The following is a 12,243-nucleotide window of genomic DNA, read 5'->3' on the forward strand; positions in this document are numbered from 1 at the left end:
AAAGCCAGCTCAGGACGTTGAGCAGCAGCAGTCAGTCCATGAAAGACTGGGATTAACCAGTTTCCTTCTGTGCAGTGTGTTCACTGTGATATAGTTTTTGGCTTTAATTTAATTTAATTGAAACAAGCAATAAGCACTACAGATTGAGGGTGACAAATCCCCCCTCAGATCAGTCTGCCTTATATCTCACTTGCAAAATCTACCTAAAAATAACCAACAACCAACGCTGAGATCAAGATCGGAGACTGAAATGAATAAAAGAAATAATGAGTGCAAATGGAGCTGGAGCATTGGGCAAGGTTTACAGACTGTGAGGGAACTAGACCATCTGCTGGGCTCATTGAAAAATAAGAGACACAGAATAATTGACTTGGCTTTGTTCAAACTACGCATTGCTTTTCTATTCTATTTTACATGTACGGATCACATATTTGTATATGCGCACTGTCCCTGATCTAATTCCCCAGCGTTTCAAGTCAATTATGCCCCTCCAATAGTATATACCCCAAATGTAACAGGAGATACCATTTGAACTTTGAGATTTTGTTCACAGGGAAAAAAAAACGACTCATTATTAAGTCATTACTGTCTAATAATTTTCAACCTGCCTCTCCCCTCTAATGCTTCCGCCTCGATTCCCATTCTCGTTCAGTGGTTCCAGTGCCCTGGCTACATTTCAGAAACTTAAGTCATTTAGCTTTCTCCAGCTAATCTCATCAGATGCAAATATCAACTGGTGAACTTACAATCATGCCTTTGGGCTATTGGAAGTAAAGCTTTTTTAGTTTAAACATATTGAAAAAAAATTTTGTATTTATAATAAAAGACGACGTGCTGTACGGCAGATTTCACAGTTGTTGATTTTTTATCATAATGCTGAAATTTTGTCTTTAAGCACCGAACACACTGATGTATACAGTTTGCTTTCTCTTTCCTAACTTATCTACAAGGAGGCTGGATGGACAATTGCTTTACTGATTCAAAAATCTATTATCTATACATTTACATTGGTTTTCCTAATTTACTTCAAACTTTCTAATGCACTCCATCTGAAATGAGAGATTACCTACCTAATGGGGCAGGGGGTTCTATTCTTTGAACAATATGTGTCCTCCACACACCTGAAGAGTATAGCTTAGCTTGATAAGCCTGAGGAAATTTCTCGGCCTCCTCCTAAGGTCCCCTCCATCACAGATGCCAGTTTTCAACCAATTGACTTCACTCCATGTGACATCAAGTAATGGCTGAGTGCATTGGCTACGGGCCTGACAACATCCCATCTGTAGTGCTGAAGACCTGTGTTCCATAACAAGCCATGCCCCTACCCCTACCCAAGCTGTTCCAGTAAAACTACAACACTGGCATCTGCCAGCAATGTGAAAAATTGTCCAGGTATGTCCTGTCCACAAAAATCAGGACAAATCCAACCTCCCCCTTATCAGCCTACTCCCAATCATCAGCAAAGTGATTGGAGGAGTTCTATCAAGCAGTTCTTACTCACTAATGCCCTGCTCAGCGACAGGTTCTGCCAGGACCACTTGGCTCCAGACCGCATTACAACCGTGGTCCAAACATGGGCAAAAGTGCTGAATTCCAGAGGTGAGGTGAGCATGAATGCCCTTGGCATCAAGGCAGCATTTGACCAAGTGTGGCACCAAAGAACTCTAGTAAAACTGAAGTCAATGGGGATCGGGGAAAACTCTCTAGTGGCTGGAGCAACACCTGGCACATAGGAAGATTGTTGATAGGTAGGGAGTTCCAGCATTTTGACTAACAATATTATGGGACTGCAATGATTCAGGAAGGCCCACCACCACCTTCTCAGGGCAACTGGGGATAGGCAATAAATGCTAGCTTTGCCAACAACATCCACATCCCTACCTACAAAGGTGGATACATTAATTTCTGTTCCATCAGATTAAGGTTCCAAATTGGAACCATCCACCAAGGTGACAAGTATGTTTTTGATACTCTTTTTATCAATATCAGCAGGATTTGCATCATTGTCCACAGAAATGTGGAAGAACAAGGTAACTGTTGTCTGTACTGTAATGGATCTTGGACATGTGCCTTGTTTGGGAAATGCAGATATATTCCAAATTAAGAATTCCACATAACACAAGCTATTCATACCTGTCACAAATCATAAGGCAAACTTCTTCCGTCTGCTGTGATATTTTTACTAATTATATTTTAACTAGTTGAGCACTGGATTTATTTAGTAGCTTTTAAATAACGACTTGATTTACAGAGCACCTTTAACGTAATGAAAGGTCCCAAGGCACTTCACAGGAACATAACTGGACAAAAACTGTCCCGAGCCAAAGAAGGAGATATTAGGAGGGGTGATTAAAAAGCTTGGTCAAAGAGGTATGTTTTAAGGAGGGTCTTAAATGAGGAAAGAGGGGTTAAGGGAGGGAATTCCAAATGTTACGGCCTAGACGGCTTAAGGCATGGCTGCTAATGCTGGAGCAAAGGGAGTGTAAGAGAGTAGAGTTGAAGGAATGCAGAGTTCTTGGTGGGTTGTAGAGTTGGAAGAGGTTACTGAGATAGCGAGGGGCAAGGCCACGGAGCGATTTGAACATAAGGATGAGAATTTTAAAAAACGAGGCGTTGCCGGACCGGGAGCCAATGTAGGAAAGTGAGTACAGGGGTGATGGGTGAGCAGGACTTGGTGCAGGTTAGGATACGGGCAGCAGAGCAGATGAGCTCAAGTTTATGGAGGGTAAAGGATGGGAGGCCAGCCAGGAAAGCATTGGAATAGTCGGGTCTGGAGGCAAGAAAAGCATTGATGAAGGTTTCAGCAGGAAATGGGCAACAGCAAGGCCAGAAACAGGCGATGCTACAGAGATGGAAGTAGGCGGTCCTTGTGATGGAGAGGATATGGGATCAGAAGCTCAGCTCAGGGTCGACAAGGATTCAGAGATTGCGAATAGTCTGGTTCAGCCTGAGACACTGGCTGGGAGGGGGATGGAATTGGTGGGGAGGAAACAGAGTTTTTAAGGTTGCCAAAGACAATGGCTTCGGTCTTCTCAGTATTTAATTGGAGGAAATTGTGTCTTATTGAGGACTGGATATAGGATAAGCAGGCTGACAATGCAGAGGCAGTGGACGGATAAAGAAAGGTGGCGGCGAGATAGAGATGGGTGTCATCAACATACATGTAGGTCCTGACGTCATGGCTTTGGATGATGTCGCCGAGGGGCCAAGGATAGACCCTTGGGAGACTCCAGAGGTAAAGGTGCGAGGGCAGGAAGAGAAGCCATTACAGGAGATTCTCTGGCTACGACTGAATAGGCAAGAGTGGAACCAGGCGAGGGCAGTCCCAGTCAGTTAGACAACGGAGGAGAGGCATTGGAGGAGGATGGTGTGGTCGACCATGTCGCAGACTGCAGAGAGGTCGAGAAAGATGAGGAGGGTTGGGGAATTCAGTCAGAGAATATAATTTCTCACTTTGATTAGGGCGGTTTCAGTGCTGTGGTAAGAGCAGAAACCTGATTGGAGAGGTTCAAACATGGAGTTGCGGGAAAGATGGGCATGGATTTGGAAGGCTACAACATGTTCTAAAGACTTTGGAAAGGATAGAGAAGTTGGAGATGGGGTGGGTGTTTTGAGGAAGGGATGATGCTGATAGATTTGAAAAGGATGGAGACAATGCCCGAGGAGAGGAAGCCATTTACAATGTCAGCTAATATGGGGACCAGGAGGGGAAGTTGCGTGGTCAGCAGTTTAGTGAGAATAGGGTCGAGAGAGCAGCAGGTGGGCCCCGTGGACAAGTTGAGCTTGGAAAGAGAATGAGGGGAGATACAAGAGAAACTAGAGAAAGAACCCGGTAAGAAAACACATTTCTTACTTGTACTGTAAAACATTCACATAATTCCTTGTCTGTCCCTCCCTAACTGAAAATACATTGGGGAAAAAAAATAGAAGACTCCTAACTGGCCCATTTACACTACACCTCTCTCTGTAATCCTAAATGACTGCAGTTCCTTAATATCATTTTCATTTGCATGCTTAAAAAAGTCACTTATTTTGTAAACAATTAGATCACCAAAACAGATGAACTAAATTGCTGTTAGTACTTCTACTACTACAGTACTCTAAAACTGATTCTATACTGCTACAGTTGAATTCCAGTGATCCAGTCATCTCCTGGATCACAAAAACCAGCGTCTATAAATCTGCCACCAGGATAATGGAGTCAGATTTATCAATGTAAATGCCAACAGCTGGATTACGGATGACGGTCTCCTGATATCTGAAACACAACTGTACTTTACAAGTGGTTTTAGATCTCGTGCTGGACTATTTATCTTATAGTGCATACACTTCCAAGCTCACTTTGGTTTTAGAGGTCCCATTTACACTAGCACAACTAAAACCCAACTTCAGCTTGTGGGGATTTTTTTGGTAGTGATGTCATGACATCACAATACCTGTGCAAAATTTGTAAATTCTGGAGGCATTAAAATGATTCTTAACTTTAACCTAGGAGGAACAACCAATGGAGAAATCATTTCAGCGATTATTAAAATGTCTTTTCCTTAGCCCTAAACATTGCTCTTTGGGATCCAAACTGCAGAAGACCGTGTTTACACTACTACCTAGGATCTGCAGGTCTTGTCTGAAACCACCAGGTGCTTGAGTTAGACAGTAGAGGCTATCTGCCATCAAACCCATTTACACATCATCTTCAGTATTGCTGCAAAGGTTTTATGAAGGCAACCCTAATGAGACAGGACTATTATACAGCATTTTAGTTTGAAGCCACACACAAACTGCATACTAAGTAAAACTTAGTATAATGCCATTATACTAAGGCATAATGTATAGGATTGTGCAGACTTCAGCAAGCAGCAATGTACATTTATAAGCAGAATGCTGAATGGATTTCTGTGTATAGTCTAGAGCGAATAGGTTTTAGAATCTACAAACGTAAAGCATGTGTTTTAGCCACTAATCCAAAACACAGTATTACTTTCATGTTGATCCTAACAAAATTACATTTGATAGCACATTGTAGAGAACATGTTAAAATAATTTCTTTTGTGTTTACTATTTTACACTGAGGCAATTTATTAAGTCGATTATTTAATACACAAAATATTCATCACTAATGCAAATTAATACTAAAATAATTTTTTTAATGTTCCTTAGCACTCATCAAAAACATACAACTTGAACTTGCTTCAATTAACTTTTCACTTGCCAAACATGGTTATAATTAACCTCGAAAAATAATACATGGTCATTTGGTAAAGCTGTACACTGGCACAGAGAAAAGCTGCAAGGGTCTAGAAAGGAACACGTGCAAGAGAGTACAGAATGAAACAATGAACATTCAATGGTATAGAGATAAAATGGTGATTTAACATAAACTATTGCTGTATACATTTTTAAAAAATATTTATTTTGTCTTCTAAATCAAATCTAACTCAGTAAGCATTGTTAGTCTTACTTCTAAGTTGAGCACACAATTATTTTTGAATTTCAAAGACTAACCTGAAATTACTTGGGAAGGGACGATGCAACTTTACCCAAGTAGAGTCATTAATGAATCTTCATAAAGAATTGTTCACTTACTCTTTTTCTTTCAATTCTGGTAAGTCCAGATACCAGTGTTCATCACTAATTATCTTCTTTTCTTCTTCTTCCAACTGCTTCTTGGTCTCTGTATCCAAACTCCTCTGCATGAACTAAAAGCAAATCAAAAATTAACATAAATTCTTCTAAGAAATTAAAAAATAAAAACAAAAATGCTGAATTGAAATAAAAGTTTTGATTTGTTAAGAGTACCACAAAGCCAAACATATCCTAGTTAAGAATGATGCCACAATGATTCATGTTGTATTCTAAGCAATCTTGTTTCAGACAGTCAGTATCATTATTAAGTTATTTTGAGGTTATATAGTCCTTACTGGGGACTTAAAACACATATTGCAGCTACATTGTGATCTATGGTAAAAGCAAAGTGCTGTCAAAATGAATTATTTCAAACTTTATCTCTTTTCCTTAGTACCTGAATTAAAATCAGTGGGTGGTATGAGTGGGATAGAACAAGATCACTTTTGAACAATAATCACAGAAAACAAATCCAAGTAATACAAGCTGCAGTAACACCACGGCAAATATAGAAAACAAAATAGAATTACAGCTGTAACAGTGGATGTAAAAGACTTCATGGCATGATTCAAGGAAGAGCAGGCAAGTTCTCCGGGGTCCTGACCAACATTTATCCTTCAACCAACACCATCAAAAACAAATTAACTGGTCATCATCTCACTGCTGTTTATGGGACTTTGCTGTGCACAAAGACTGGCTGCTACCTTCGCCTATAAAACAACAATGACCACGCTTCAAAAATAATTAATTGGCTGTCAAGTGTTTTGGAAGTCCCGAGGACACGAAAGCTGCTACTTAAAAGCAAATTCTTCCTTTCTTTCTTCATGCTCCTAATTCATAATGCTGCAATACTGATTGTAAAAGAAAACTGTCAGTTGATTTTTCATTGATTAAACCAGTGTTCTTGATTTCCTATATTAAATACACTTTATACCAGCAATTAAGGGAAAATTGAAATTATCTTGTGTCTACTATGTGGAATGTGATGGTCAAGTAAATTTGTGTTCACTACGTGTAGTTTTCACAGTGAACTTAAACGAGAAAGTCCAACAACATAATACAAATCACAGCGCATTTACACCACAATAAGGTAATCAAGTATTGCTCAGATACCATCCCTATAAGAAGGTAGCGGATTTTTTTGGGGTGGGGCAGGTAGAATCAAGTTAAATTTCCCACAACTTTCTGGACACAGAGTATACACTATTATAATGGATGACCAGGCACAGAATAAGAAAAAAATACATAATAACATTGCTTTGCCTATTGTGAACCGCATTTATGTTTTAACCTAGTTAAGAATCTGACAACCATGTGGGAATCTGTTTTTTTTCCTTAGAGATTTGCAATCATCTGTGAAAAATAAATGTCAGAATTTAGGTGACTTTCACAGATCAGTAGCTCTAAATCTGTTGTTGTGTGTACAGCAGGTCAAATAAAATACTGGGGTCAAACTCTTTGCACACCACCTTAACCACTTTATGAATATAGATTTTTAAAAAAATAATCGTTTTTCCAGGCTACGTTTGTTTGGAGTCCCTCAACTGTTATTCATTTTTTTCTGTGTCTGCAGGTTAATTTGAAAATTTACAGTAAATAATGCTTCAAAAGTGCATAGCTTGCAATTTCTTCTCCTAAATTACTGAACACTGAAAAAAGATATCAACCAAAATTTTAAAAATCACTATTTGAACAACCCAACCCACTGAGATTAGAGAAGAAGTGCAGAAACTGACTTATGCACCATAAGTAAGGAAGATTACAGAACCTGAGTGATGCAGTGACACTTTTATCTGCAAGATACAGACCACATCTACTGTCCTTATAGTTAATAGGACAGCACTACTGAAAGTGGCAGATTCTATGTCAGTAAGAGACTTTAACACTGGGTGTGCTTGAGTAATTGGGCTTTTGCAGGTAACCTTCTGCATGTGTACATTTGGCTGTGGTATAGCCAGGTTAAGTGATAGTGAACAGAGGAATATATTCATGGGTACAGTACTTGGAAAGGAAAAATATCCAGCTAAAATGCAGAGATAAAAAGTGTAGCTAAAGGTTACAGACATGCAATTATAAAAATAATTGACATTATCAATGTCAAAGTATTAAGTAGCTATATCCTGTAAAAATTCTAGATATATCCTCTGATTCCTTAAAATCTACTATGGCAAAAATAAAACATGCCCCAGCTATAGTAGCACGCATCTTAGTTTTTGATAAATGGTGTGGCTTTCTGATGCATTCCAAGGGCTGATGATACAAATGTGTTGAAATGCTGATGGCTCTACAATTTCTGCCAAGCAATGTTAGCTTTGAAAATGCCTCATACGTTTAGGACATAAACTTTAATACAAAACAATTACTGAGCATTCTAGCGTGCATGTAAAATGTATTAGTCCAGTGCCACTTTTCAGAGATTTAGCTTGGTTAGCAGTCTACAATGAATCAATGCATTGCTTGAAATGATCAAACATCAATTGGACTTTTACCGATTTGAATGATCCGGGAGTGACATATAGAACAAGTATCTTAGGTCAGTTGTAGATAAGATAGCAAATTTGTCATTTCATAGAATTCAGTGCCTGTGCATTCTGATAGAGTACACTTTCATTTTAGTAAGCTATTCCAGAAAGGGGTTGTTCAACATTAAAACGACTGCAAAACCTCAGTCTTGCAATATGGATCAGGCAATTCACTGTTCACAGTATCACCATCTCAAATATTATAGAAAAACAAGCTTGCAACACAATTTTCCTCTGAATGATTTCAACGTGCAGTTTTGCTGGTTTTCAAAGCTGATCAACAGTGATTTTTCCCCAATGTATGATCCTTTTAATTACAAAATAATTCACAGCCTGTTGCTAAGAATATGAAAAACTTCACAAATCAAAAGCTTCAAAAAAAAACCTCCATGCTTTAGGATATCCATGTAGAAGACTGGTTCTGCTTCATCCAAATGAAATTCAAAACAAAATAAAGAGCAAAGAAAACTACAAATGCTGGAAATCTGAAACAAAATCAGTGTTCTGATAAAGGCTCATATGCTTAAAACAATAACTTGTCGGTTTTGTCCACAGATGCTGACTGACCTGTTGTGAGTTTCCAGCATTTTATGTTTTTGTTTCTAAAACAATAGCATCGTGCCTTTTTTTGCTGCTTGATGCAGTTACTGTGCCAATAAAGTAATCGATGCAGTCCCTTTTTTAATCATCCCAATTTCAATTGTGTGGCTTCCTCAGGCTGGATGGTCTGATGTACGGAGTCATACAACACCAGGTTATAGTCCAACAGCTTTATTTGAAATCACAAGCTTTTGGAGCTTTGCTCCTTCGTCAGGTGTGTGAAGGGTTCCATAAAGGCACCGCATATATAGTCTGACTATATATGCGGTGCCTTTATGGAACCCTTCACACACCTGACGAAGGAGCAAAGCTCCGAAAGCTTGTGATTTCAAATAAAGCTGTTGGACTATAACCTGGCGTTGTACAACTCCGTACATTTGTCCCCCCCAGTCCATCACCGGCATCGCCACATCATGGATGGTCTGGGGTATCATTAACTGCACTTCTGATGACACAGGCCTCACATTTAGTACTTTTTAAAAACTGTAGCTAAGTTTAGATCCCAGGATTTCTCAACTTAAAACTTAATTGTTTTTTTAAAGAAAGGCCACAAACTTGGAACAGATATATTTGCCATATTGTCTCAAACATCTCAAAAGTGCTTCACACAATGAATTGTCTTTTTTGAAGCATAGTGACTGCTTTGTAGGTTAAGTCCTTCCTTTGTTCAAATATACACACAGTCCTCACTAAGCTAGAATCCACATAATATTGGTAAGCCATACAAGTCCCTTTCACTTCCTGTGCTCTCATGTCTCCCTGTTCACCTCTTTCAACCTAGAAAGATATGACCATAGAATTAAAGTTTTCCCCTATGTAATGAAGTCACCTAGATTTGTTGTTTTTATCATTCCAATAGGGGACACTGATAACCTCTTTTCACTATAACTTGCGACAGAGAAATGAACAATTAGTAGAAATGCTTGTGCAGTATTCTACCAAAGGCTCTGTGACAAGTTTTCTCAGACTTAATACCAGACCACACAGAACTATGAGGCCTTTCCAATAGCTTTAGTTCAATCCATACCCCATCGAACAGTATTGGCACACTGGAATGCACATTCTGTTCAAGTTTGCAATGGGAAGAACTGAAGTCTGACAATAGCAGTCTCATCTACCCCCACCTGATAATTTCTCTGAGAATTGCCTCATCCTCATGTCATATCAGGTTAGTCAATAATCAGGAAATACAACTCAAGCATCATAAGAACTAGGAGCAGGAGTAGGCCATATGGCCCCTCAAGCCTGCTTCCACATTCAATCAGATCATGGCTGATCTTCAACCTCAACTCCTCTTTCCTGCACGATCCCCATATCCCTTGATTCCCCTAGAGTCCAAAAATCTATCTATCTCAGCCTTGAATATACTCAACGACTCAGTGTCCATAGCCCTCTGGGGTAGAGAATTTCAAAGATTCACAACCCTCTGAGTGAAGAAATGCCTCCTCATCTTAGTCTTAAATGGCCGACCCCCTATCCTGCGACTACGCCCTCTAGTTCTGGACTCTCCAGCCAGGAGAAACAGCCTCTCAGCCTCTACCTTGTCAAGCCCTCTCAGAATCTTATATGTTTCAATGAGATCGCCTCTCATTCTTCTAAACTCCAGAGAGCATAGACCCATTCCACTCAATCTCTCCTCATAGGACAACCTTCTCATCCCAGGAATCAATATAGTGAACCTTTGTTGCACTACCTCTAAGGCAAATATATCCTTCCTTAGATAAGGAGACCAAAACTGTACCCAGTACTCCAGGTGAGGACTCACCAAAGCCCTGGACAGCTGTAGTAAGACTTCCTTACTCTTGTACTCCAAACCGCTTGCAATAAAGGCCAACATGCCATTTGCCTTCCTAATTGCTTGCCGTGCCTGCATGCTAACCTTTTGTGTTTCTTGTACGAGGACACCAACATTTAATAGTTTCTCACCATTTAAAAAATATTCTGTTTTGCTATTCTTCCTACCAAAGTGAATAACCTCACATTATACTCCATCTGCCACCTTTTTCCCTAATCAATCAACCTGTCTATATCCCTTTGCAAATTCTTTGGGCTCGAATTTAGCAGGCCTGCGGGTTCCCGGCGGGTGGTCCTCCGGGAGCGTGGTCAACACGCTCGGCGAAATTAGTGGGTTGCCCGCGTGATCGTAGCAGGCAACACACTAATAGGAATCAATTACCTGCTCCTCCGGGGTCCACGCTGCTGGTCTGCGCGTCGGGCGGGCTGCGCATGCGCAGTACGATCTGTCAGCTGGAGGCGCTCTATTTAAAGGAGCAGTCCTCCACTGACAGATGTTGCAACCAATGGAACAAATTACAGCATGGAGCAGCCCAGGGGGAAGGCTGCTCCCAGTTTAATGATGCCTCACCCCAGGTATCATCAGATGGGGTGAGGAGGAGGGGGAGGACACAGATCTTCCCCCCGGCGGGCGGGAGGAAGCGGCCTGCCTCTGCCACCAAGAAGGCCTGGCTCGAGGTGGCAGAGGGGGTCACCTGCGCCACCAACATATCGCCCACCTGCATACAGTGCAGGAGGCGCTGCAATGACCGCAGTAGGTCAGCCACAGTGAGAACACGAAGTCTTTCCCCTACACTCCGTCTGCCACAACACTGCCCCCACCCCACATCTCCTTCGGCACTGCCAACACTACTCTGTCACATCACCCTTCATACCCACTCAAACCCCATCCTCATCTTACCTCCACCTACTCACCTCGCCAGTACTCATCCTGCCACTAACACGCAACCCAATCCTCATACAATCTCTTTGCTCCATCCCATACTCACCCTCTCGTGCATCTCCCTCACGGCCAGCCTCACTCAACCTGCCATCACCTGTGCTGCAGCCACAGGGCATGCATCACATATGTGCAGTAGGCAGCGTAAGGCAAACGTGTCGTGAGCATGAAGGGGGTGCACAAGGGTGTCTGACGGTTTGTCCTGGGTGTTACCTATATTGAATTTCAGAGCAACAAACAGCACACATTATATTGACACCACCACTGCCATGTCTCCGCGAATCCTGTCCGTCGTGTCCAATAATGCCCGCTCCTGGGTATCACTATGAGAACCCACCACTGATGCCACCCATCGTGTTACTGCAGAGTAGGTGCAGGTGTATTTGCAGGGCTCTTCCGCGCAGACGACTGAGAGACATCGGCGGTGTAGCCGGCTGCACCCTGGAAGGATGCGGAGAAGTTGTGGAGGGCAGTGGTGACTTTGACAGCGACAGGTAAGCAGTTGGTGCTGGGGCCAGCCAGGAGCAGCTCGGCATGAAAGAGCGTGCAGATCTCCACGACTACATGTCGAGCGAATCTGCGCCTCCCTGTGCACTGCTGCTTGGAGAGGTCCAGGGAGCTGCGCCTCGGTCTGTGGACCCTGTGGCGAGGGTAGTGCTCTCTGCGATGCGTCTCTCCCTGCGGTAGCCCCCCTCCTGCTGTGCAGGTGGGCGTGCAACAACACCGTGTTGGGGGGCTCCACGTCTCTGCGGCGGACGGCGTGGA

The 12,243-nt window shown here is 41.7% G+C and overlaps 1 protein-coding gene across 1 annotated transcript in view; it reads right to left on the reverse strand.

Annotated features, from left to right (window-relative positions):
* The window catches only part of mphosph6 (M-phase phosphoprotein 6), a 46,614-nt gene that overhangs the window by 26,559 nt on the left and 7,812 nt on the right, over positions 1 to 12,243 (reverse strand). The window contains exon 2 of the mRNA XM_067998099.1: positions 5,584 to 5,696. Within this exon, the coding sequence (XP_067854200.1) occupies positions 5,584 to 5,696 (113 nt within the window). The remainder of the gene's footprint in view (positions 1 to 5,583; positions 5,697 to 12,243) is intronic.

The sequence above is a fragment of the Heptranchias perlo genome, chromosome 16 (assembly GCF_035084215.1).
Source record: "Heptranchias perlo isolate sHepPer1 chromosome 16, sHepPer1.hap1, whole genome shotgun sequence".
Classification (NCBI taxonomy): Eukaryota; Metazoa; Chordata; class Chondrichthyes; order Hexanchiformes; family Hexanchidae; genus Heptranchias; species Heptranchias perlo.